General features: G+C 38.5%; 1 protein-coding gene across 1 annotated transcript in view; it reads right to left on the bottom strand.

Annotated features, from left to right (window-relative positions):
- bcr (BCR activator of RhoGEF and GTPase) overlaps positions 1-22,089 on the bottom strand; it is a 110,786-nt gene that overhangs the window by 8,459 nt on the left and 80,238 nt on the right. The window contains exons 5-16 of the mRNA XM_084745503.1: positions 21,734-21,841; positions 19,329-19,389; positions 19,143-19,195; positions 18,265-18,405; positions 8,279-8,400; positions 7,075-7,240; positions 6,784-6,903; positions 6,281-6,356; positions 5,294-5,398; positions 4,860-4,934; positions 3,650-3,747; positions 899-1,030 (exon numbers count right to left, since the gene is read on the bottom strand). Of these exons, the coding sequence (XP_084601629.1) occupies positions 899-1,030; positions 3,650-3,747; positions 4,860-4,934; positions 5,294-5,398; positions 6,281-6,356; positions 6,784-6,903; positions 7,075-7,240; positions 8,279-8,400; positions 18,265-18,405; positions 19,143-19,195; positions 19,329-19,389; positions 21,734-21,841 (1,257 nt within the window). The remainder of the gene's footprint in view (positions 1-898; positions 1,031-3,649; positions 3,748-4,859; positions 4,935-5,293; positions 5,399-6,280; positions 6,357-6,783; positions 6,904-7,074; positions 7,241-8,278; positions 8,401-18,264; positions 18,406-19,142; positions 19,196-19,328; positions 19,390-21,733; positions 21,842-22,089) is intronic.

Raw genomic sequence — 22,089 nt, 5'->3', positions numbered from 1 at the left:
AATGCTTCTGTGATTTCAGTGTCCGTATGACACAACACGAAGATAATGTTACAACCTTTTTTTACACATATAAGAGTACAGTCATTAGTATTCTTTTAATGCGTTTGTGTTTTCTGTTTTTCTTACTTCTCAGAACATCAGTTTGTGTGTCTTTCTGCAAGGTGAAGCATGAAGACACACACGCCTGCCCTGCTGTGAATGGAGGAGTAAGCGAAGGAGGTTTTTGATGGCAGTGGATCAGTGGAGAAACATGTTTCAGTCTAAATCTTTTATTTTCCCGTGTCTTTGCTGTCTCCCTGTTGATCCACTCAGTGACACTTGGCATTATCCTGCAAGCTGGCGTCGTCTTGGCAACCTAATCACCTGCGACTGTAGATCTGCTATCAACAGGCTATCGGTCAGTCTCATGGTCAGACTGCTCAGGGCAGCACCTGTTTTGTTTTTATTCTAGGAGTATCATCAGGATTTTGACATTTTACAGGCAGAGCACTTCATAGTATTGCTATCATTGCTGTTACTTAATAGTTGTTCTAGCTCCTGAACTGTGACACATTCTAAACAGCTAAAACTGACAGCACAATGATCGATTATATTACAATTAAAGGCTGTGTCATTTTAACTACATTGTGAATCTTGTGATCTTAACTGCACAGAGTGACACATCACCACTTACAGCAATTTCCCTCCACTTAACAAACCCCCAACCCATCCATTACATAAGAGGGTGATTAATCTAATCAGCCAATTTTGACATCGTGCTCAGTTTAAGTCATTCATTGAGCAATAATATGCATTTCATGCTCCATGGCAGTGGTGGTGACATAACTGCCTATCAGCGATCAGTCGTGGTGGTGGGCCTGCTGAAAAAGGGGGGGGGGGGGGTTACGTCATGTCTTACCGGGATCTGTCCTTTTCCCATGATGCGGTCGGTGCTCTCTCCATCCTCTTTGTTCTGCTTGGTCTTGTTGTAACACTTCTCATAGCAGAGCAGCCTCAGGGTCTGAGAGCCCTCCAGCTCAATCTCAAACTCCTGAGGGGAAGAAAAAAAACAACACAAAAATTGCTGAAGGTAGATGTTTTTCTCTTTTGCAAAAACCTAGTGCAAGGAAAGCCAACAGTATGAGCCAGAAACACTGCATAAAAAGATGACAGATGCACTGCACATGCATGCAAGTTGTTGTTTAGGCCTATGATGTATTCAGTGAAAAAGTAATTTATGTCCTGAAAGTATCAAAAAATATTTTAAAGGGTCAGTTCACCCCAGAATCAATCCAGAATTACATTTTTTCCTGTTACCTGTAGTGCTATTTATCCATCTAGATTGTGTTGGTGTGAGTTGCTGAGTTTTTGAAGATATCAGCCACAGAGATGTCTGTCTTCTCATTAATATAATGGTGCTCAAAGTACCAAACAAAACAAAAGTTTGAAAAACTCAACAGCAATGTCTACTTACAGAAATCATGACCAACTCAAGATTACTCAAGATAATCCAAACACTTTGTTGTGAGAAGTTTCATGTTGGAACTTTTTCTACCAAACTACATCTGCCAATCGTATCACAGTGCAGAAGGAAGTGCATCTACTCAGGTCTAAATAAGGTGACAGCTCAGATGACTACAACACCGTTAATGTTTACATCTCACACTGTCATGAGCACAAGCCTCTCCTCCATGAGTAGATGCAGGCATCCTTCTGCACGGTGATACAGTTGGTGAGTATAATCAAGTAGAAAGGAAATAGTTCCTACAAGCTGTGTGGATTATCTTGAGAAACTGGGTCATGACTTCTGCAAAAAGACATACTGTTGAGATTTATTTTTTTGGCACTTTGGACAGTTAAAGGGGCAGTGGTGCTGTGGTTCAGGTAATAAAACTTAGTTTTGTTCAAATAAATAAATACATACATGAATGAAATGCCAGTATTAAATCTATTTGCTTGTTTTAAGGTACCACAATTGCACTGCCTGATTTACTCTGACTCCCAGTATATACCACACCCACCTCTGGTCTTCTATTTGAATACAGATACAGAGACAGATCATTTTGTTGTTTGGAGAGATACAGACATCTCTAACTCACACTAAAACAATCCAGATCAATAAATAGCACTGCAGGCCAGAGAAAAATGATTAATTTGTGATTTTGGATTGAACTGTGCTTTTAAATGAAGAAAAAAAAGTTTTCGTTAAGGTGCAAAAATGTCCAAACTTTGACTAAAATGACATCAACAGAGACAGGATGAATAACAACAAGAGTGACAACGATAATGAGATTATAAACATCCAGAAAAATCAGCATCCACTCTGCATGTTAATACATCCCACCACAGCTGACCAAAACACCCTATAATTATGTACAGTACAGAACTCTGCATATGGTTTGCACATCGCTGTGAGGCCCACACTGTGTTGGTTCACTTAGCATTTGGACAGATGTGAGTCATCACCAGCAGCCCCTCATTAGCTGATATTATTTCCACTTTACTGAGCAAAATCCTCAAAGAGTCTTTGGGTCCAGGATGGAAAAACTGTGCCACAGATGAACTGAGCCACTGATTGTATCACAGCTCTTCTTACTCTGCATTGCTAACCTTCAGCATCCAGCTGTGTCATTAAAGAATTCATGTTTGTATGTATATATTTACACATATGTATGCCTGCTTGCATGCATATAGAGTATGCATATATGTATGTGTTTGCTGTATGTTTGCAGGGGCTGCAGATGCTCTGTGCAGGTTTTGTTGGACATCTTTATTCTAATATGGACCGTTACAGGACCAGATGTCAGATACAGTGTATTTGCATGTATGTCTTTGTTGGTTGATGATGTTCCAGTAAAGGATGTTGAGCATAACTGATGATGAATAGATAATAAAATAGCAATGACATAGAAATGACATCTTGCAAATCTGTGCAGACAGCAAATCAAACTTTTAACTAAATGGACAGTTACCCCCAATAAAAAAAACATACTTTTTTTTTCCTATGCATGTGGTGCTGTTTATCCATCTAGATTGTTCTGGTGCGAGTTGCAGAGTAGATGTCTTTCTTCTTGTCAATATAATAGGACTAAGATGCACTGGTCCTGTGGTGCTAAAAGCACCAAAAAACACATTTGAAAAACTCAACAGCAATGTATCTTTTGCAATAACATGACTGGGTTACTCAAGATAATCAACAGACCTTATTGTGAGCAGTTTCGTGTAGGAACTATTTTCTTTAATCCAAACTACACCTGCCAACAGTATCACCAGGTTACCTAGCTCAGTGGTGCAAACGTTCAGCATTGGGGAACCTTACTTTTAATAGTAACTTGTTTTAAAGTGTCTTGGTAGCTCAGTTGAAAGAGAGTGCGCCCCACGTACCAAGGCTGTGATTCCTCTGCAGCAGCCGTGGGTTTGACCTAGCTGTCCTGTCACAAGCCTCTCATCCATGAGTAGATGCACGCTTCTTTCTGAGCAGTGATATGACTGATATCTCAAAAATTCAGCAACTCACAAAAACAATATAGATGAATAAACAGCACTACAGATCAGAGGAAAATTTGGGGGTGAACTGTCCCTTTAAAATATGACATGTGACCCCTCTATTAATACAGACTCTTCTGAATAATGTGATATGTTGCACAATTATTTTATAGCAGCCTCTTACCTCATTCCATTTGGGTTCAGTGGTGTATCGATACACTCTCGTCTTAGCTTTATTTGAAAAGAAGCCAAAGGAATCCACCTCCAATGTGCAGTAGAGATCTGATAATGGAGAGAGGGTTGAGAATATATTACATGTTTATGGCTACAAAAGTGTTATTTGCGAATGCTTTATATTAGCAGATGAACTGGCATAAAGTTAGATGTGATCTCCAGAAAGCTAATAAAGAATGAGTCACATTTGTCAAACACTTATTTCCAGGCAAGTATTATGCAACTCAGTAAATATACCAAACCATAAGCTGAAGAAAAATCTGCAAAAAAGCTCTCAAACCACATTTACACACTATAAGATCATACACAGGTTAAAATTCAAAAAAATGGAGGATAGTTACTGCTGGAGGTACTGGAAGGAAGCAGATACATTTATTGTTGGATTGTTCATTTGTTTCCCCTTTTTGGAAACAAGCAGTCAAATGTATTGGAGTTTGGTTGCCAGAATCTATCCATCTGTGTTTATTAGGACTCTTCTACCACAAGGTGTCCATGCAAAACTTAGGACTTGATTTGGCAGGCTTTTTTGTTGCTTCAGGTATTGTTCTTCACCATTGTCAGACAAAGTCAGACAAAGCCTGTTAAATTGCTGAAGTTAATGACAGACATTGCCTCTTTTGAATTAGTACTCGCAAGGACAAATAATTATCAAGAGAAGTTTTATGAAGTTTGGTCTAATTTTCCTACCTTTTTAAGCATGCCACTCCATTTACATTGTATCCCATTTTATTTGTAAAAGCACTTTGTGAACTCCTTTTTTCTCCTATTTTAGACAGTCTAGTGCCAAGATCTCTTTTGATTTGTTTTTTTTTTGCTTTGCCAGTTGTTCTTCATTGACTTTCTGTAATGTACTGTATTATGCTGCATTAAAATAGAAAACTTGAATTTCAATAATTTCAACATTTTATTTCAGAATTACGACTTTTAACTCAAAAAGTCTGACTTTTTAATCTCAGAATTTGAACTTATCTCAGAATTCTGACTTTCTAACTCATAATTCAGATTTTTATCTCATAATTTTGACTTTTTATCTCATAATTATGCCTTGACTGACCCTAAGAGAGAAACACTTCTGATTCTCTGCGGTTGCATCAAACTAATTTCATCTGATTATCTGTACTTTCTGTTGTTCGCAAGGAGGCTAAGGATGTGTGACTCACTCAAGCTCTGTTTGAGGCCGGAGGCAGAGTGGACGATTACATTCAGGAACCCGTAGAGACCGGAGGATTCATCCTCTGGAAAAACAGTCAGCAAGCAGAGAGAAGAGAAAAAAACACACAGCAAGGAGGGGTTAGAAAAGCATGCAGATCTCTGTTTGTTTTGGAGCAGAATCAGACATGGAAGGAAGGGATAAAACCAGCCCTGTACAGCATAAAACATGTGGCTTAAACCTCTGCGTACTTTTTATCCTCATCTTCATCACAGTTATTAATCATAATCAAGCAAGTGTGAAAGTGTAACCACACATCTATACATAGAGCCCTTATAATTTCACTGGGGAATTTCTGCTAAATCCATCATGTGACGGCGTCAGAAACGCACTACAGCTGAAGCATGTGAGTGCAACTTTAAAACACAAACACTAGTACGTTACCTTCTTTATTGATGCTAAGTGGAATGTGGTGGACAGTCTGCAGTTTGACGCAGGAGTTGGTCAACATCTGCAGCTCCATGGAAGTCAAGGAGGATGTTTTCAAACCTTGAGGGAAGACAATAAATGTAGTCTGTGAAAGACTTTATATTCTGTTTTCTGTTTCTCCATCACACGGTGTTGCTCATGTAAATGTATCAAGTGGTGACGTTTGGTTTTTGGTGGAGCTTAGGTGGAGGCAAAACAATTCCTGAACCATGTGAACTAGCTAGTAGGTTTTGTTGGCTTGTTTCTTAACAATGGCTAAAGAAAATATGAGCTATGAGATTTCAGTCTTTTTATTTTCCTAATTTAATGGTCTACAGTAACAAGTAAAACAACACTTTGTGCAGTGTGTGTGCCTGTCAGTGTTTTATTATTACATATGATGTTTTTACATTTACATAATATTATTGCTGCACTGCTTTATATACTGTTGGTTAAATGAGTCTTCAGCAATGGATCAAAATCTATAAGACAATTGTGAGAACCACATATCTCTAAAAAGTCAACTTTTCATAAGCTCAAGAAAATAGCTCTGTTGTCAGGTTTGTAAAGGATTTGCATTTTTCAGATGATCCAAGAGGGTGTTTAAAGAGCTTATTTAGCTTAAGAAGTAGCAGAATTTTCACAACCAATAAAGGAGCATTGAATCCTTTGGTTTATCACAAACATAAAAAAAGAACACTGCTGAAGAAATTTGAAAAACTGAAAACTGAAAAATAAGTATAGCTGTCGGGCGAATGTCTATATATGTATAAAGTTCAAGTACCTCAAATTTGTACTCAAGTACTGAACTTTGGTAAATGTACTTAGTTACATTCCATCACTGCATGTCTCTAAATCTTGATCAAAATGTTTCCAGGGCTTTTGATGTTTTGTAAATGGGAAAATCCGACTGTTCTGATCTGGATCAGACATCATCTGTCAGGACATTTCTGGGACACTTACATTTCTTCTGCTGTTCCTTGATCATCTCCCTCCACTCTGCACGCTCATAGTCTGAAGAAATCAGGAAACTGTAACTCTGAACACAGAGACACACAGGAAAAAAAAAAAACATCTGTTATTTCATCATTGATCTGGGGGAGAGGCAGACATGAAAAGGAGACATGTCATCTGTGCTAATATACAACTTCAACATGTAAATGTATTCTCATCCAGCCAGCTTTAACAGATGTAAGATATCCTAGAGCAATTTCTGCATGCTGATACAAGAAAGTCTCAGTATGAGACAGATAAAGGAGAATGAATCTTAAAGAAGATCAGTGAGGGGATATTGTGCTGGAAGAGAAGTAGAGGGCGACAAAAAAAGCAGTAAAATGAGAAAAAACAGATGAAATATGGAGGAGAGGAATGTACTGGGAGCAGTAGGAGGAGGATGATGGAGCAGAAATGATGATGAAAAAGCAGAATGAAGAAACGGGGTACTTTAAGTTGGAGAGTGTCATCACCTTGCCATTTTTGTTGTAGACTCTGAGGGGCATGCTGGGAGACGTCAACAAGAGCAGAGACTCCTGCTCGGCCAGCTTCTTCCTGAGACGGTCAATGACTTTTGAACCCTTATTGGCTCTCTGAAATCACAGAGGAGAAAACGTTTGACTGTGTGTTTTTGTAGATCCAATGAGTTGTATGAAAATCTTTTAAAATCCCACAGGACAACTTAAAAAAATGCACTGTTGTCAATGTGAAAACCAGACTGTTTTCCCCCCATATTTTTACGAAACAGTGTGTATCCATGCTACCTTCTCTCTCTGCATCTCGCTGCGGAGGTGTGAGATCTTGACCTTCATGGCGTCGAGCTCTTCATCGGGGACCTGGGGGATGGTAAGCGGCTCGGTCTCCTCGGGGCCCTGGAAGGTCAGCTCAGTCAGGGGGATGTACCACTTACTGTCATACTGCTGGTTTTTACTGCAGTGGGAGAGGAGAGGAAGAGGAGATGATAAAAGATGTGGATGAATGGGGAAAACGAGACAGCAGAAAGAGAAACAAGTTATCTGTGTTTATGAAAAAGCATCAACAGACTTTAAGGAAAAACTTGAACTTCAAAACTTAAGCAAGCGTTGAATAGCGTGTGTTTTTCATGTCCATTTCTGATTATGTTTTATATGGAAGCCAATTTCTGCCAGTCAAAGAAACAAATATCCCCATGATAAGTCATAATTATGAGATAAAAAGTCATCATTTCTGTGTCATAATTATGACTTTATATCTCATAATTTCAACTTTTTTATCTCAAAATTTTATCTCATACTTAGAACATCTGAACTCATTTTTGTTTAGCTCATAATTCTGATTTGTCCCAGTTAAGACCATGGAAATATTTTTTTCTTTTAGTGGAAATGGGCTTCCCTAGTTTTAATATAATATTTAGATTACTTTTATGGATATTTTAAGAAATGTTATATAACTCAGGTCTTAGAGATCTAATTTTTAAAAAAAACTTTACTTGGAAAAGGCAATACCACAAAAAAAACCCTACATAAAACCCTTTTTCAGGAGCGCTTACATTTTAACTAATCCCATCAAGAAGAGGAAAAGAGCATGAAATGTTACTGAAGTCTTAAAGAGTTAATTCAATCCATAAATTACAAACTGGGTAGGATTTGTCTTTCTGGATCCTCAACGAATAGTTCAACTTTTCCATTTTAAATATTTCCAAAACTATTCCATACCAATCTTCCAATACAGGTGTTGCTGGATTCAGCCAATTTCTAGTGATTGATTTTTTTATTTGCTGCCAAAGGGCCTGCAGCAGCTTTGTATCCCTCCTCTTTTTCAAAAACAAAACAGAGAGTCTCCAAATTCAGGGGTGTTTACATCTTGAATACTGCGCTTCATGTTCCAAATGAACTCAGTTTAGAATCAGAGATGTCATTAGTAGTGGGATTTTAACAAGAGGAACGAATGTTAATTTGAGTGACATGAATGAAAATGAGCAGTTCTTACCCTCCTATTTGTTTCTTCAGCTTGGCGCAGAGCAGCAGATCAGTGAAGAGGAAGACATGCCGCAGCTTCCTCGCTCCCTCCACCAACTCCACCATGAAACTGTCCCTCAGAAGCTGGCGGTTCTGTAGCAACAACAACAACAGACAGCAGCAGTGGGTCAGTAACACAAAGCTTTTAGCGTTGATAACTCAGCAGCTGGCATTAAAGAAGCATTTTACCAAGCTGTTACACAAAAACCATTGGTGTTAGTATTTACATTAGGTTGGCTGATGGAATAAGCACTGAAATCAATACTTATCAATGAAACTAGAACATATGATCCTCATAAGACTGGGCTGCACCAACAAAAATTTATTCAGTCTAAGACTAGTTATGATCAGTTTAGTAAAACTGGGTTGAAAATGAGTAAATCCCAATTAAAAATGAAGCAGAGCTCTGTTAAAAACTAATCTCACTTTAGTAAATCCGTTTACTCATTTAAACTAAAAAAAATAAAATAAAACAGTTTAATCAATATTGAGATGCTTGCTTAGCCAAATTGAAATTAATAAATTGATAAAATAAAAAATAAATATATAATACTGAGTGCTGCAAAGTATAAAATAGAGAAGAAAAGTGTTAACTATCAGCTCTCTGTACTACTTAACAAGACATTACATTGTTTACTTGCTGGCTGAAAAGTTAACAAAACGTTACATTGTTGCTAACCAGCTAAAAAGTTAAAAGGTTGTACTGTTTGCTAGTTAGCTAAAATGTAAACACAATAAACATTGTTCGCTTGCTAATCAAAACATGAAAAAAACTTTACACCTTTGGATAGCTCCCTAAAAAGTTTGGTAGCTCAGTTAACTCTTAATTTCCTCTGTTGGCGGAATCATTGGAGCAATATGGCCAAATAATACAGTTCATTTTTACCAGCAAGATATATGGACGAAGTTAAGAACAGAGCAGAGGAAAGAGAGGGAACAAGGGAGACTGGACTTTAGTTTTATTTGCTGCTTCATCATCAAAAATGTCCGCTTCACTTGATCATCAGTGACAAAGCTCGTGTGCTCAAAATTGATCAAATTACTAACCAAAAGCATGGAGGGGTCTGCACTGAATTGCACTGATTGAAGTGATGAATTCTTTTGTCATATTTTGGCATAATCATCAGTTTCCGGGACACGGAGGAATGAATGACGTATAGCAGAGGAAAGGGAAGAGTGCTATTTGGAGCTGTGGGAATTATCACTGATGTCAGACTATGTAATGAGATATGTAATACATCCGTTTGCCAAAAGGGGGCAGTGATGTCATTGTACAAATAAGACAACACGTTTACAAGAATGGACTTGGAACAAAAACAGGGAGCAGACAAATGTCAAACCACAACTCAATAGTAAATACTTTACTTTCACATGCACATAACCTTGGTTTTATTTGTGGTGCAGGGTATCAAACAGTCAGGTTTACTGTGAAAAACTGAGAGAAAAGAGGATTTTGTATTGAACTCAGCAACAGAGCTGGTAGGACTGAGTAGAGAAGGTTATATTGAAGTTAATTTTTGCGTTCTTTTGCGTGAGTGAGTCGAGAACGAGGTGTTTGCTAGTTTCAAGCTGATTTCAGCCACTTCACCTTGAATATTGCACCAATTCATTTGAGGTAATTGCCTGATATTTTGTTTTAATTTCAAATACATTTGATGGGGTAAAACTTTTGCAAAGATATAAGGGACAACAGTGGATTTAATTATATATATATATATATATATATATATATGTATATATATATATATATATATATATATATATATATATATATATATATATATATACATATATATATATATATATATATATATATATATATATATACATATATATATATATATATATATATATATATATCAGTGAAAGCTTACTGTTCCAGTGCCCTGGAGTCATTTTGGACATTAAATTTTAATGTTAAACTTTAAAAGTGCCTGCATTACATATGCCTCCATTGCCTATCATTGTCAATAGTGTTTGATAACCACAATTGAAGAATCATTGCAATATCACCCAATATATCAATATTGGAATTAGAAAGACACACTGACAAGAGGGTTGGCAGCTAATGCACTTAAAACAATTACCAGACATAAAGTATATCAACTGCTGCTCTCCAGGGAAATCAGAAAATAGGTTTGTCCTCCATAATCTGCAAAAAACTTATATTATAAACAACATCTATTCTTCCTCTTCCTTCCTACTCTCTTCCCTGCTGTTTAAGGGGCCTCACCGGTGAACCCCCACCCCTCCAAACCTATCCAACCTTACCCTGGCAGCAAGGCCATGAAGCATGACATCACACTTGTTTAGAGCCAATCATGTCCCAATCCTCAGTCTTTGTGCACTCCCCTCTCATCCCCTTCCTCCTTCCCCCTCTCCGACATCATGACCACATAGTCACTATCACCGCCATCACACACTGAAGTGGAGCCGATGCCTCTGCAGGAGAGGTTCGTGTGCTTACAAAACCTGACTGGACATCTGCCGGCAAAGAGGAGGATCATGCTGTGTCACTCGGCACCGACGCACGTGCATGATGGAGAGGGTCGAGGGGAGGGTGACAGAGACAGAGACAGATGAGAGCATGAAACTGAGAAAGTGAAAGGAATGATGGAAAGAAACACATAGCAAGAAGAAGAAATGAGAAAGACAGAGTAGCTCCCGATGGATTACATCTCACGCTGCAGTTTCTTACTGTAGATACCAAACCATGTGACACGTCACCAAAGCTGCTCCACTGCAGTGATCCATTCTTAAGACATTTCCTCATGCACATGCACACATGAAGATCCTACTCTATGTCAAATTGCAATCAAATTCTGATCCCTGAAATAAGGATGTAATAGAACTCTAATTCCCACTAGTCGATGTAATTACTCATTACCAGCTAGATAATGAAGCCTGCAATGATGACGGCCTGTGATAGATAACTTCCAGATGAGTTGCTCGCTGTCTGTCTGGCGTTTTTCTCTAGATGCTACATCTGTCAGAACACACAAAACAGCTCACTCCTTCCTCTTGCCTACGGGTTCTGATATAATTTCCTGATCCAGTTTGAGCGAGTCTCGGTTAAGTATTTACTGCACACGTTCATCATTCGGCCTCCGTCTTTAGATTTTAAGACTTTGATTCCACGAGAATGGCACATCTATGAAGTCAGTGCACATGTAATGTAATCCCCCCGAGGATATGTTCTAACTTGAATATAAAACAAGACTCCATCTTGCCTTACTTCTGTCAATCTACATGCTGTCATGTCAGTCTATATTTAGGACGTGGACTGTACAGTAGTTAGAGAGAGACACTGGTCACACTGCTCCACTTAGTTCTGGCTTTATACTAAAATACAACATTACAACTGAAGCAATGAGGAATACTAGAGCTTAAGATATACTGTGAAGTCATACATGCATATTTAAAGCACCGCTGCACCATCGGTGTGCAGCACGCCATCAGTTGGATCTTGGTGCTGTAATATGATCATGGATTTGAGGTCTGAAGGGCATTTAATCCAAAGCCAATTACATAGAGTATATATAAGGATTAAACGTTCATACATAAAATATGTAAAAAAAAAAACAACTGAAAACCAAGAGTTCACAGCCATAGCTGCTCTGCTGTGGAACTATGGGCAACGCTTCTCACTGTCACTGTACAAAAGTGAAGAAAATATATCAAATAACTAATTAAAACCAAAAAATGAACACTTGAACATGCATCAGCATGATGACAACTGTGTAAAATGACTGACATAATCTTTGGAAAAACTGCATTTGACTTCTACTGTAATGTTTTAGTTTGTACCATGTCCTCTCTCCTAAAATGGAGGGGATGTTGTTATGACCTATACTGCAGCCTGCCACCAGGGTATGATCGAGATGTTTTGGCTTCAAGTTTTGAGAGCACTCATGTTGTTCTTCTTTCTATATGCCAATGGTTAGAAGTACTTTGGCACAGTTCTCACAGATCCAATCAGGATAGAGGCGTAGCAATGCATAACCTCCCCAGCTCCACACTCTCATCCAAATATGGTCACTTCTGGCTCAAAAAAACAAAAAAAACAAAATGGTGACAGTCAGAGTGCCAGAACAGTAGCTGACCAACCACTGGGTCACAGTGGGTTAGCACTCAGTCATAAACCAAAGCACAGTATTGGAAAAATAGAAATTTGGAACAGGTAGATGCTGAGATATTTCACCGGATGACTGAAAACTTCGATTTGCTGGAGATGCAAGATGAAAAGTTTTGGGGATCATCAAAGTCATTAGGATTCTTTCATTAGGATTCCATTGATGTCTGTACTAAATTTTAATGAGCGGAAAACAAATAAGTTAGATCCTCTACCTTAGTTACAGATTTAAATTACTGCTGCACCTTATTCACTTCATACTCATGTCAAAAACCAGGATGTACAGTCTTTTTTAGCTGGAATCACCTTCATCATCTCTTTTTGTACAGTTTTATTTTTATACTTATTCATTACTTGCTTCTCTCTTTGTTTTCTCCTCTTCTAACTTTCTTTTTACCTTTTCAAAGAGGATCTTCGCCTGGTCTAATCATCCTTCCAAAATCTATTGTGGAGTTATTATCATTGTTTTCTCAGTTTAAATCACAATGTAGCTTTAAAACTTGAGCATTAGCTGTGATAGCTACATTGTTATCCAACAAGCTAAAATCTCCTGTGATAATCATGACGAGTCAGCAGCAAATTCTGAAACTGGACTCAATTACTGATTGGATTATCAAACAAAGTACAACAGCAGATTAAGTTGGATTATTGTACAGAAAGTAACTGATGAACTACCAGCATTGACTCACGCAGATTAAACTGAAGGGTCAGCAGAATTCAGAGCTATTAGATTTGTCCTAATGTTCAGGTAAGGTATTTGAAATGACCCACTGAGAAACTACGCTGCCCATCAAGCCTCAGTGATAATCCTCTCCTCCATTGATCTCATGATAAAGAGATAAAATAAAGGCAGGGATAACAGCTAGATTAGGGATTTACAGGCCTCTAACTGTGTTGGAGTGAATGGGAATCATGCGGAGGGATAAAGCATCTGTTTAACCTGCACGTTCAAAACACTCACTCAACGTCTTTCTTATTTAATAAAGGTTCTTTGTTTTATCGTGCAGACACATATTCCTGTTGGGGTTCATTCCTACATCAGTAATCTGATGAATTTAAAAATGTGCTTACACTGCTGCTTCGCTCTGCTACTGGGGGAAAACACATCCTTAACAAAACCAGCTGTCTCAGCGCATCAGATGACATTTTCATAATATCGAACTGCCAGTAAGAGAAATGCGACTTTCTCCATTTCTCATAATAGCTGACCGGAACATCGGCAACACCGATGTTGAAGGGAGAGCGACGCAAGGCAGAGTACGCTGTCAGCAGCACAGAATGCAGATTAAATATTGACCATCTCCTAGCTGAGAGCGTGTACGAGAGTAATGGCATGAATCTACAAAAGATCCGTGTTTATATTTAGAATACACGCTTCAAGGGGCATCTCTGCGCCTGTGTGTTCTGCAGTAGTGTATGTGTGAAGGATGTGCTCGTGCAATGACAGAGCGTAAGAAAGACGTGCAGACAGACAGATGAAAGTGGTGTAGATGAGTGTGTGCATTTCTACTTGAAATACACACACACAGTCACATATCTTTCCCACAGGCAAACAAAGCAGAGCGAGGAGGTGAATTGAGATTTAGCAGCACCATCATTTGCATTTTAATTAAGCAGCTTCTGTTTGTCCCCTCCCCTCATCTGCTTGGACCAGGGCCTCTGGGGGCCACTTGTGCTGGTCTGCTCCTGCATGCCTCCACTGAACAAACCACAGGTTACCCGCTAGCGTATACACATGGAGGGCAAGTGCTCCCTCAGTCCTCGACATATCAGGTCAGTTCATAGATGAGCACTCTGGCCTGTTTCCTGTTCTGTTACCTGTGAGATTATTCAACATGCATTTCCTGCTAGCCACGGCTAGCTAGCTGCTATCACTTCAGGGAAAACCTGGGATATGTCGGATACATCAGGCAAATGTGACTTAACATAATGTGAAGATAAGCTGAAGACAACAACTCCCATGATGCCATGGAGGAAAGGTGAGGATCAGTTAGCTTTGCACAGAAACAGCTGGTAGAAATGTCCCTCTAAGTTTTAATTTGAAGTTTTATCAGTACATCTAGTCCTTTTTTTTACACAAATATCTGTACTTCTACTTTAGTAAATAATGTGTGTACTTTTGCCACCTCTGTCCACACCCTTAAATTATCAGTGTTATCTCTAATGTTTACGGACTAAGAGTTCCTTTGACATTTCCGATTGTTTGCACAGCAACTACAGAGCACTGTGTGCAGCCTCTTCAGCACCCTTCAACACATGAAAATGAACAGAAAGCAGGTGCAAAATCAACACTTATCAATTCACTAAAATGTGTCCAGCCCAGTGTCACTATACAGATCAGCTGATGGTGGCTATCTCTTCTGAAAGGCATATGATGCAAGATTTTCTTAAAGAAAAAAAAGTAAAGATATGTACACTGCATAGATATAAAAATAATGCCTCTCAATCATCTCTTCTGACCTACTAGAAGTGTGTGGTGGCGTCTGTATCAACCCAGATCCTGCCTTCTGCCTGTATTTTCTTATTTTCTCACATTTTGCTGTCTTCAGGATGTTCCTGTGCCTCAGCCTGTTTGGCAGTGGTGTGTAGATCCCAGCCAAATACACTACCAGGATTTGAGGCTGGGACTTTAAAAAAACATAGTGACCAATGGTTATATCTTTTATATATATGTATGAGATATAATCTCTGTCTGTGAGAGTTGGAGAAAGAGTTTTTCAGACATACAAACAGAAACAAACAGGTGGATAAGACTGAGAATTGCTTTGGCTGTATTCACACAAATTTTGGCATTGTGTGAAGGTGAGGGCCTGTTTATTTAGAAAGTAATGGCGGTGAAACAATCAAAAATTAACTTTTCATTTCTCTGAGTCACTGCTTTGTTCTCCTCACTTCATTCACTCCCTACCTCTCCTGCCCTCTGTCTGAGCAAACAAAGCAGCATTTTTACCTTCTTTTTTAATCTCTGTGAATTTTATTCTATTTCATTTTATTTCTTTATATTTGAATGTTATCATTTTATTGTATTTTATCTTTTTATGAAGCATTCTATAAACATAAACATAAAGCATATAAGCATAAATAAAATGTAACATTATTATTATTATTATTATTGTTATTATTATACCTACTGTATATATGCAATGAACGCCATTTTGCCTGCACACATCTTGCAGTTATTTAATTTGTGTTGACATCACATGGCAGAAGGATAATCGGGGTAAGTGTTTCACTAAGCACGGAGAAATCAAAGCCGCAATTCTGAAATAGTGCTCCACTGACAAACCAATCACATAGCAAACCACCACAACAACCGCTATGTTCATGTTTTCTTTGAATGCTGATAACTTCTTTTTCATGTTGCTTTTTGTGGAACTTTATACTATAGCACTAATGTTAGCTTAGCTACTGTTAGCTTTGTTGTTATACAGATGCTCCATGCTGATACATGTGTGTGTGTTGTTACTGTATGAAATATTAATTTTATTAGACAGACATCCCCTGAATGTAAAGAAAACACTACATGTGAAAAAGAAATGGTCAAACTGCAGGAATCCTTAAGCAATGTTGTGTAACTATGACTAGCAACAAGCAGCTCACTTGCTCCACTGTGCAGTGAGGTGAGCTCCACAGATCATCTTACACTTAGTGTTTCTGCAACAAATTACTTCATTTATCTTAACTATCTTTATTACTTTTTTTCATAAATTAGATACTTTGCAAAAACAACAGTTAAGCCAAATTAAATAAACGCTGGGGAAATTCCATCACGGCGACAACCCCAGTGCTGACGGTAGATTAGACCTGCAAGCTCAAGTTACTTGAGCATTTTACATTTTACATAATTATTAATATTAAAACAGCATTACAACTACATCTTCTCTACTAGAACTGATTTAAGATTTATTAGGCCTCCAGGCATTGTCCTCCTGTCCAAGTTACGACAGTCTTTTGATGACTGAAGCGACTTATATGTTGCAGCTCAGTCAGTGAAATGCAGACAAAAACCTCTGGCGTATCATATACACTCTGTCTATGGTAAGGTACAATATAATGAGCCCCATCGATTTCCACATGCTGCTTTCATGTATCCATAATAAATATTTGATGCTGTGGTGTGGAGGTCTGGACAGACTGGGAAGGAACTGGGGCCTGCGGGGATAGGAGGGGCCGGGTGTGTGTGTGCGTCTGGGTGTGTGTATACGTTCAAAGGCAAACAAGAGAAAGAATGAATGGAAACAGAGACTAGGTAAGTGTGTGTGTGTGTGTGGAAAGGGTGCGGTAATGACCCCCCTGTGAGCCGAGGGAGGAGCCGGCACAGCCTTTTCGCTCCTTCGCTCCCACCCTCTATTTATGAATAATTAACTCGGAATCTGCCAGTCAGAGCGGACCAGCGCCTCATTACAAGGCATTATGTACGGCAGTGTCACGCAAGCTATCAATCAAGAGGCATCCATTCAAGTGCGTCAAGTCATCTCCGGGGATGAGAGCGACAGTGGGGGGTAGACTGTGACTGTGTGTGTGTTTGCGTTACGGGAGACAGCGGGATGGGAAGCCACCAGAGAGGCACAGAGCAAACAGAGAATCACCCTCAACCAGGCAACCCTGTTATGACCATATAAGGGCATGGGCTCTGCTTTAGGCTGCAGATTGGCGGCCCCGGTACACTCATTTAGCAGTGACTTCAAGGTCACTTAGAGGGTGGGGTCATGACGTAACTGTGCTCAATGTCGGAGCTGGAAGTTAAACTGATGGTTGCATTGTATCACTTTTAGGTCTTAATTTGGGACAGTCCCAATTTTAATACATAAGTCTCCATAAATCAGATATTAATGTGTTGTATGGTTATTTGCTCCTTTTCTTAACTGTGACATTGTCAAAAGTAGGGGAGAGCTTGAACGAAAGTAACACTTTTCAGATAAAGCTTATCTTTTAAAAGATAACGGTACAAACAGAAAGTTATTTTTTGTAATCCACAGCTCACACATGTTCTCTATCAATGCCAGGTGCTATTTTATACAAATGTGTAATGACTTCGGTATAATTTGGCTTTGAACACAAGTTGTGTATTGCCACTTTCGACCTAGTCAGTTGGGATGGAAGTAACACAAGGATGGGTCAAAAGTAATGGTTTAAACTTAGATTGTTTTCACTATTCTTTTCTTTTAATGAAAAAAAAGATTTTTCAGTTTCAATTTTTATCTTCATCAAACATATCACACCAACAGTAAGACAGAAAATTAACAGAAAATATAAACAGTATAACAATGTAAAAGTAACTTAGTACTTCATTCAATATTAATTATCCCATTTTTATTTTCATTTGTTGATTTAGTTGTACAAGTTAAAATAAAACAAATCTAAGCATGTTTTGAAGATGAAATACGACACACACGCCTGCTTTAACAAATGCTATAATACACAGTGTGTGACCGCTTTAGTGAGTAACAACAGAAAGAAATGTTACTTCCATCCCAGCAATGACTCCTGACAGTTAAACCCAACTTGCCTGTATACTGATAAACTGTTGAATCATCAGATTTCCTGACATATGAAACAATAAACATAACTGCGTTATCTTAGTGCCTTCTCTCCCCTACATTAAAACACAAACATTTTAAGCCACAACACAACATGTAATTAAGCCTTTGGAATCCACAACAACACAGTACAACAACTGTAATTTATGTCTGCTGCTTAACCTTCATGTCAGATCTTTTAGTAATGCAAAACTACTTTGTTTTCATCAATCAGTAACCGTCAGATCCACGTAACATATCAGCTGTTTGAAGAAGAGCAGTGTAAATGGGTCATAAAACGCTCACCTCGCCCTTCTTGACAGTCATTGACTGGCGTCGGGGCGTTGACTCCTCGTTGATGCTGGACAGGAAGTTCTGGGAGATCCGCAGGGCGTCCTGCAGAAGTGGGTGGTCTGGGTGGCTGGTGGGTGTGTGTTTGAGCAAGTCCTGGAGTAGATGAGAAGTATTAACTTACAAAAGATTAAAACAACACAGCTATATGTTCTTTGTTTGGCCACAAGCATATTATTATTATTCATGTACATTCTTTTTCTCCTTTCCTTTTTAACTCTTTGATGGATAAACAGTTCAGTCATCTGATAACTCAAAACTGTAACACTTTACTGTCATTACACTGTCATAACCATGTCATGACACCTGACATGAACATGAAGGAGTCTTTATGAATGTTTATGATTATTGTTATAAGGTATCATTTGGTCAGTGATGTCATTTTTAATGCAAAGTTGATCTGAGGTTGTTGGAAATGTCTTTCTTATGACAACTCGACATTAATCACCATACCATTTGGACTTGTCATAAAGATGTCATTAAATGTTATAAGGCCAAGTTTGGTGACAGAGTACAGTACTGAGGTGACTTATTTTAGCTGATGGACATCATCAATAAACCAGCTAGGGGCTCTCTGTCCATGACATGGTTAGGAAAGTGTAATAACAGTCTTATACACCGCACTTCAAATGAACTGCGACCCTCAAACTCCTGTCTAAAATGCACACATTATCAATCAATCAATAAACTAAATTCTGAATGCTGAACAGTAAATGGTAATTGATTACATAAAAAGTCTATAATCTGTCAATCTGTATTTCCTTCTTTCTAGAGACTTGGGTTGAGCTTCAATATCCAGATGTGTCGATGCTTCAGCGCTCACTCTTACTTACATGAAGTACCAAAGTGCTGCGTGTCACTCTGTCCACTGGTTTATATAACAAAGCTGCACATGAAAAAGGAGAATGAAGTGAGTGTAAGACTGAAATACTATAACATGCTTTATGTAAATGTTTTAATTTGAGTTTCATTTTAATATTTAAGTAGACTTAAGTAAAAACCAGTATGCTGTGACTGACCCTCTAGAGAGTTCTTGGCCGTCTGGTCCTTGGAGTCTTTGGGGCTCCTCACCTTCAGGTTCTGTTTGGAGACAAATACAGGTTCAAAGTGTTCAACCCTTTTTTTTTTTTTAAAAAGAGACCTTTAAATACCAGTTCAGTATGATTAAATAATGTGAAAACATAGTGATGTTATTATCCTTGCCCTAGTACTGAGGTCATCCACTTCCAAATTAATTATGCCATCCTCAGCAGCTTTTCCCCCCACCATCTTGCTCAGATGGCTCAGAGTCATGCATCATTACTTAGGCCATTAACAACCCTCAATGATGAATTCCCCATCCCACATGTAGACACCAGCCTCAACGCTAACTGGTAGACCTCATAAAACATAGACGAAGACTGATGGTGTGTCAGAAACTGCCACGTGCTTGAAAAAATAAAGGAAGAAAACGTACAAAAAAAGGGCTCAAAGATCCATCAGCTGCTACATCGCTGGTCAACACTGGACTGATGAAACATGCTTTTTAAAGGCTGCATCTGTTTGTGGCTACTGGACAAACTGAAAAATCCTAAAATGCATGACAAGAGCTGTAATAGTGTTTGAACGTTCACAATTTCAGCCTTATAAAATACAGGACTGTTGGGAAAGCAGATTACAAGTTTAAACCAGAGTAAATTTGGTTGTATCAGCCTCTGAAACTAGATTCTGGGCTTGAGAGTAAGTGTTTTCAAATCTAGTTTGTCTGTGAAAAAAGGAACTGTCCTGAGCCCTCGACACTACAGGAAACTTGTGTTTGGGGAATAGATAAATGTACAAATTTATTACGCTGTCAAGGCTCATCTGCAGTCTGTGTACTGAGCTCAAATTTTCCTGGTCAGCGAAGAGAATGAGACCGAGCTAAAACTACAGAAAGTATGAACAACCACGCTCTGCATTGCCCCATTTAAGTGATGTACCCACACGTGCACAGACAAAAAATCTACACAAGGGCACACACACACAGACACACACAGACACACACACACACACACACACAAAATTGCCTCTGGCTGCATTTGTACAGAAATATTCAGCAGGACATTCAAATTTAAATGCAGGGGAATGATGAAAGCTGCGTGGGTGAATAATGGGAGAGCATTTTGCAAGTACAGTACATCAGGGACAAAACTGTTAAGCAGCCGCGAAGTAGACTTCTTTCTATACGACATCTTCCTGAAACAGTTCCTTTCCTTAATAAATAACAAGTAATTAACACTCTCTGTTGTAAGTCAGTTATTTTCTTTGTCATTCATGTTTAAAAAAGTAACACTACCTTTCTCTCACAAACTGTCCTGCTGCTGTGGCAGCAAGATGGACGGATTATACAGCTACATAAGAATAAAGGGATGGTTCAGATTTTTTGAAGAGGGGTTGTATGAGGTACATATCCATAGTCAGTGTATTAATATTGGTAAGCTTTTTTCTTGTTCTTATGTTCTTATCTCCTTTATTGTTCTGTCTTATTTCTAATATGTTTTTGCGTCATTTGCTTTGTGTTGCAATTTTACCTCAATTATAGCTCAACTTCCTTGCTGTTGTTTGGCCCCACTGTTTCTGTTGTTATAGTGCCTCCTGGGTATCCTACTCTTCCTTTGTCTGTCAAAGGAGCTTGTAATTGATAAGTTACTATTATAACAATAATAATAATAATAATTATTATTATTATTATAAAACAGAGATTCTCTTTTTTTTGTGATTAAAAACAGGTTTTACTCAGCAAAGGGGTGGCCTTGGCTGATCAACAAGTCCGATGTGTAAAATCTTATGGCCAGCTAAGAGCTGGAGTAATAAGTACTTCATACAATCCCACTTCAAAAAGTCCAAACAATGCCTTTAAGATCATCCTGAAATAAATGAATCATTGCCACACTGTTTAGTGACTTTCAGTACCACTACACACTAAATGTGCTGTAGTAGTAACACGTTGTATTTTTAGTTCACAGAGTTTATACTCTATCCTGTATTCTAACAAAACAGCGTGTACAAGGACAATATCACCAACCTTACACTCAGTATAGGCAGGAATTATGGGAGTTCAAGTTAGTGTATTGTTGTTGAAAATCACTGTGATGAATGTTTAACTGAGCCTGGACTTGCTTTTATCTAAATTAGATGCAGCATTGCTCCACACATCAAAAAAGAACAACTTGTGAAACTCAATTGGATAATTGCCTCGGTATGCAGGGGGTTAAGTGTCTGACTGACTGATTTTACATGGTGGTAAAATGAGGGATCACAACTTCAACTTCTACAACGGCTTTGAGATAGAAGCTGAACCAGTAACTGCTTTTTGTCCAATTACTCTCCCTACATTGATGGTACAGCTTTTAATAAAACATGTATTTTTCGATTCCTGATCCATTCTCTCTTCTCTCTTTCTTACCTCAGAGATTTCAGCAAACTGCGTGTTGGCCTGGCAGCATTTCTCTGCCGTCTCCACAGCCAGCTCATAGTTGTCCACAAATGCTCTGTAAACTCCTAGCTGGCTGGCCTGATGGACAGAAAGACAAAGAAACAGAGGAGGGACATTTTAATGAACAGATTAGACATATTGGAGCATTTGTCAGTGGCTGTGATTTGCTCACAATCCACCCCTTAAACCCAAATAAAGATGTTAACACAGTGACAGTAAAGACTTAGGTTAGCGTCTAGGAGGAGCAAACAACATTCACTGCTCTCTGACAGAAGAGTTCATTGTAAAGATAGTAAAAGCAACAAAAAGCTCAAGCATTTCAGTGT

This window comes from Lutjanus erythropterus, chromosome 20 (genome assembly GCF_056507025.1).
Source record: "Lutjanus erythropterus isolate fLutEry1 chromosome 20, fLutEry1.hap2, whole genome shotgun sequence".
NCBI lineage: Eukaryota > Metazoa > Chordata > Actinopteri > Lutjaniformes > Lutjanidae > Lutjanus > Lutjanus erythropterus.
Note: the sequence above shows the minus strand (reverse complement) of the source record. Positions and strands in the feature narration are given on the sequence as shown.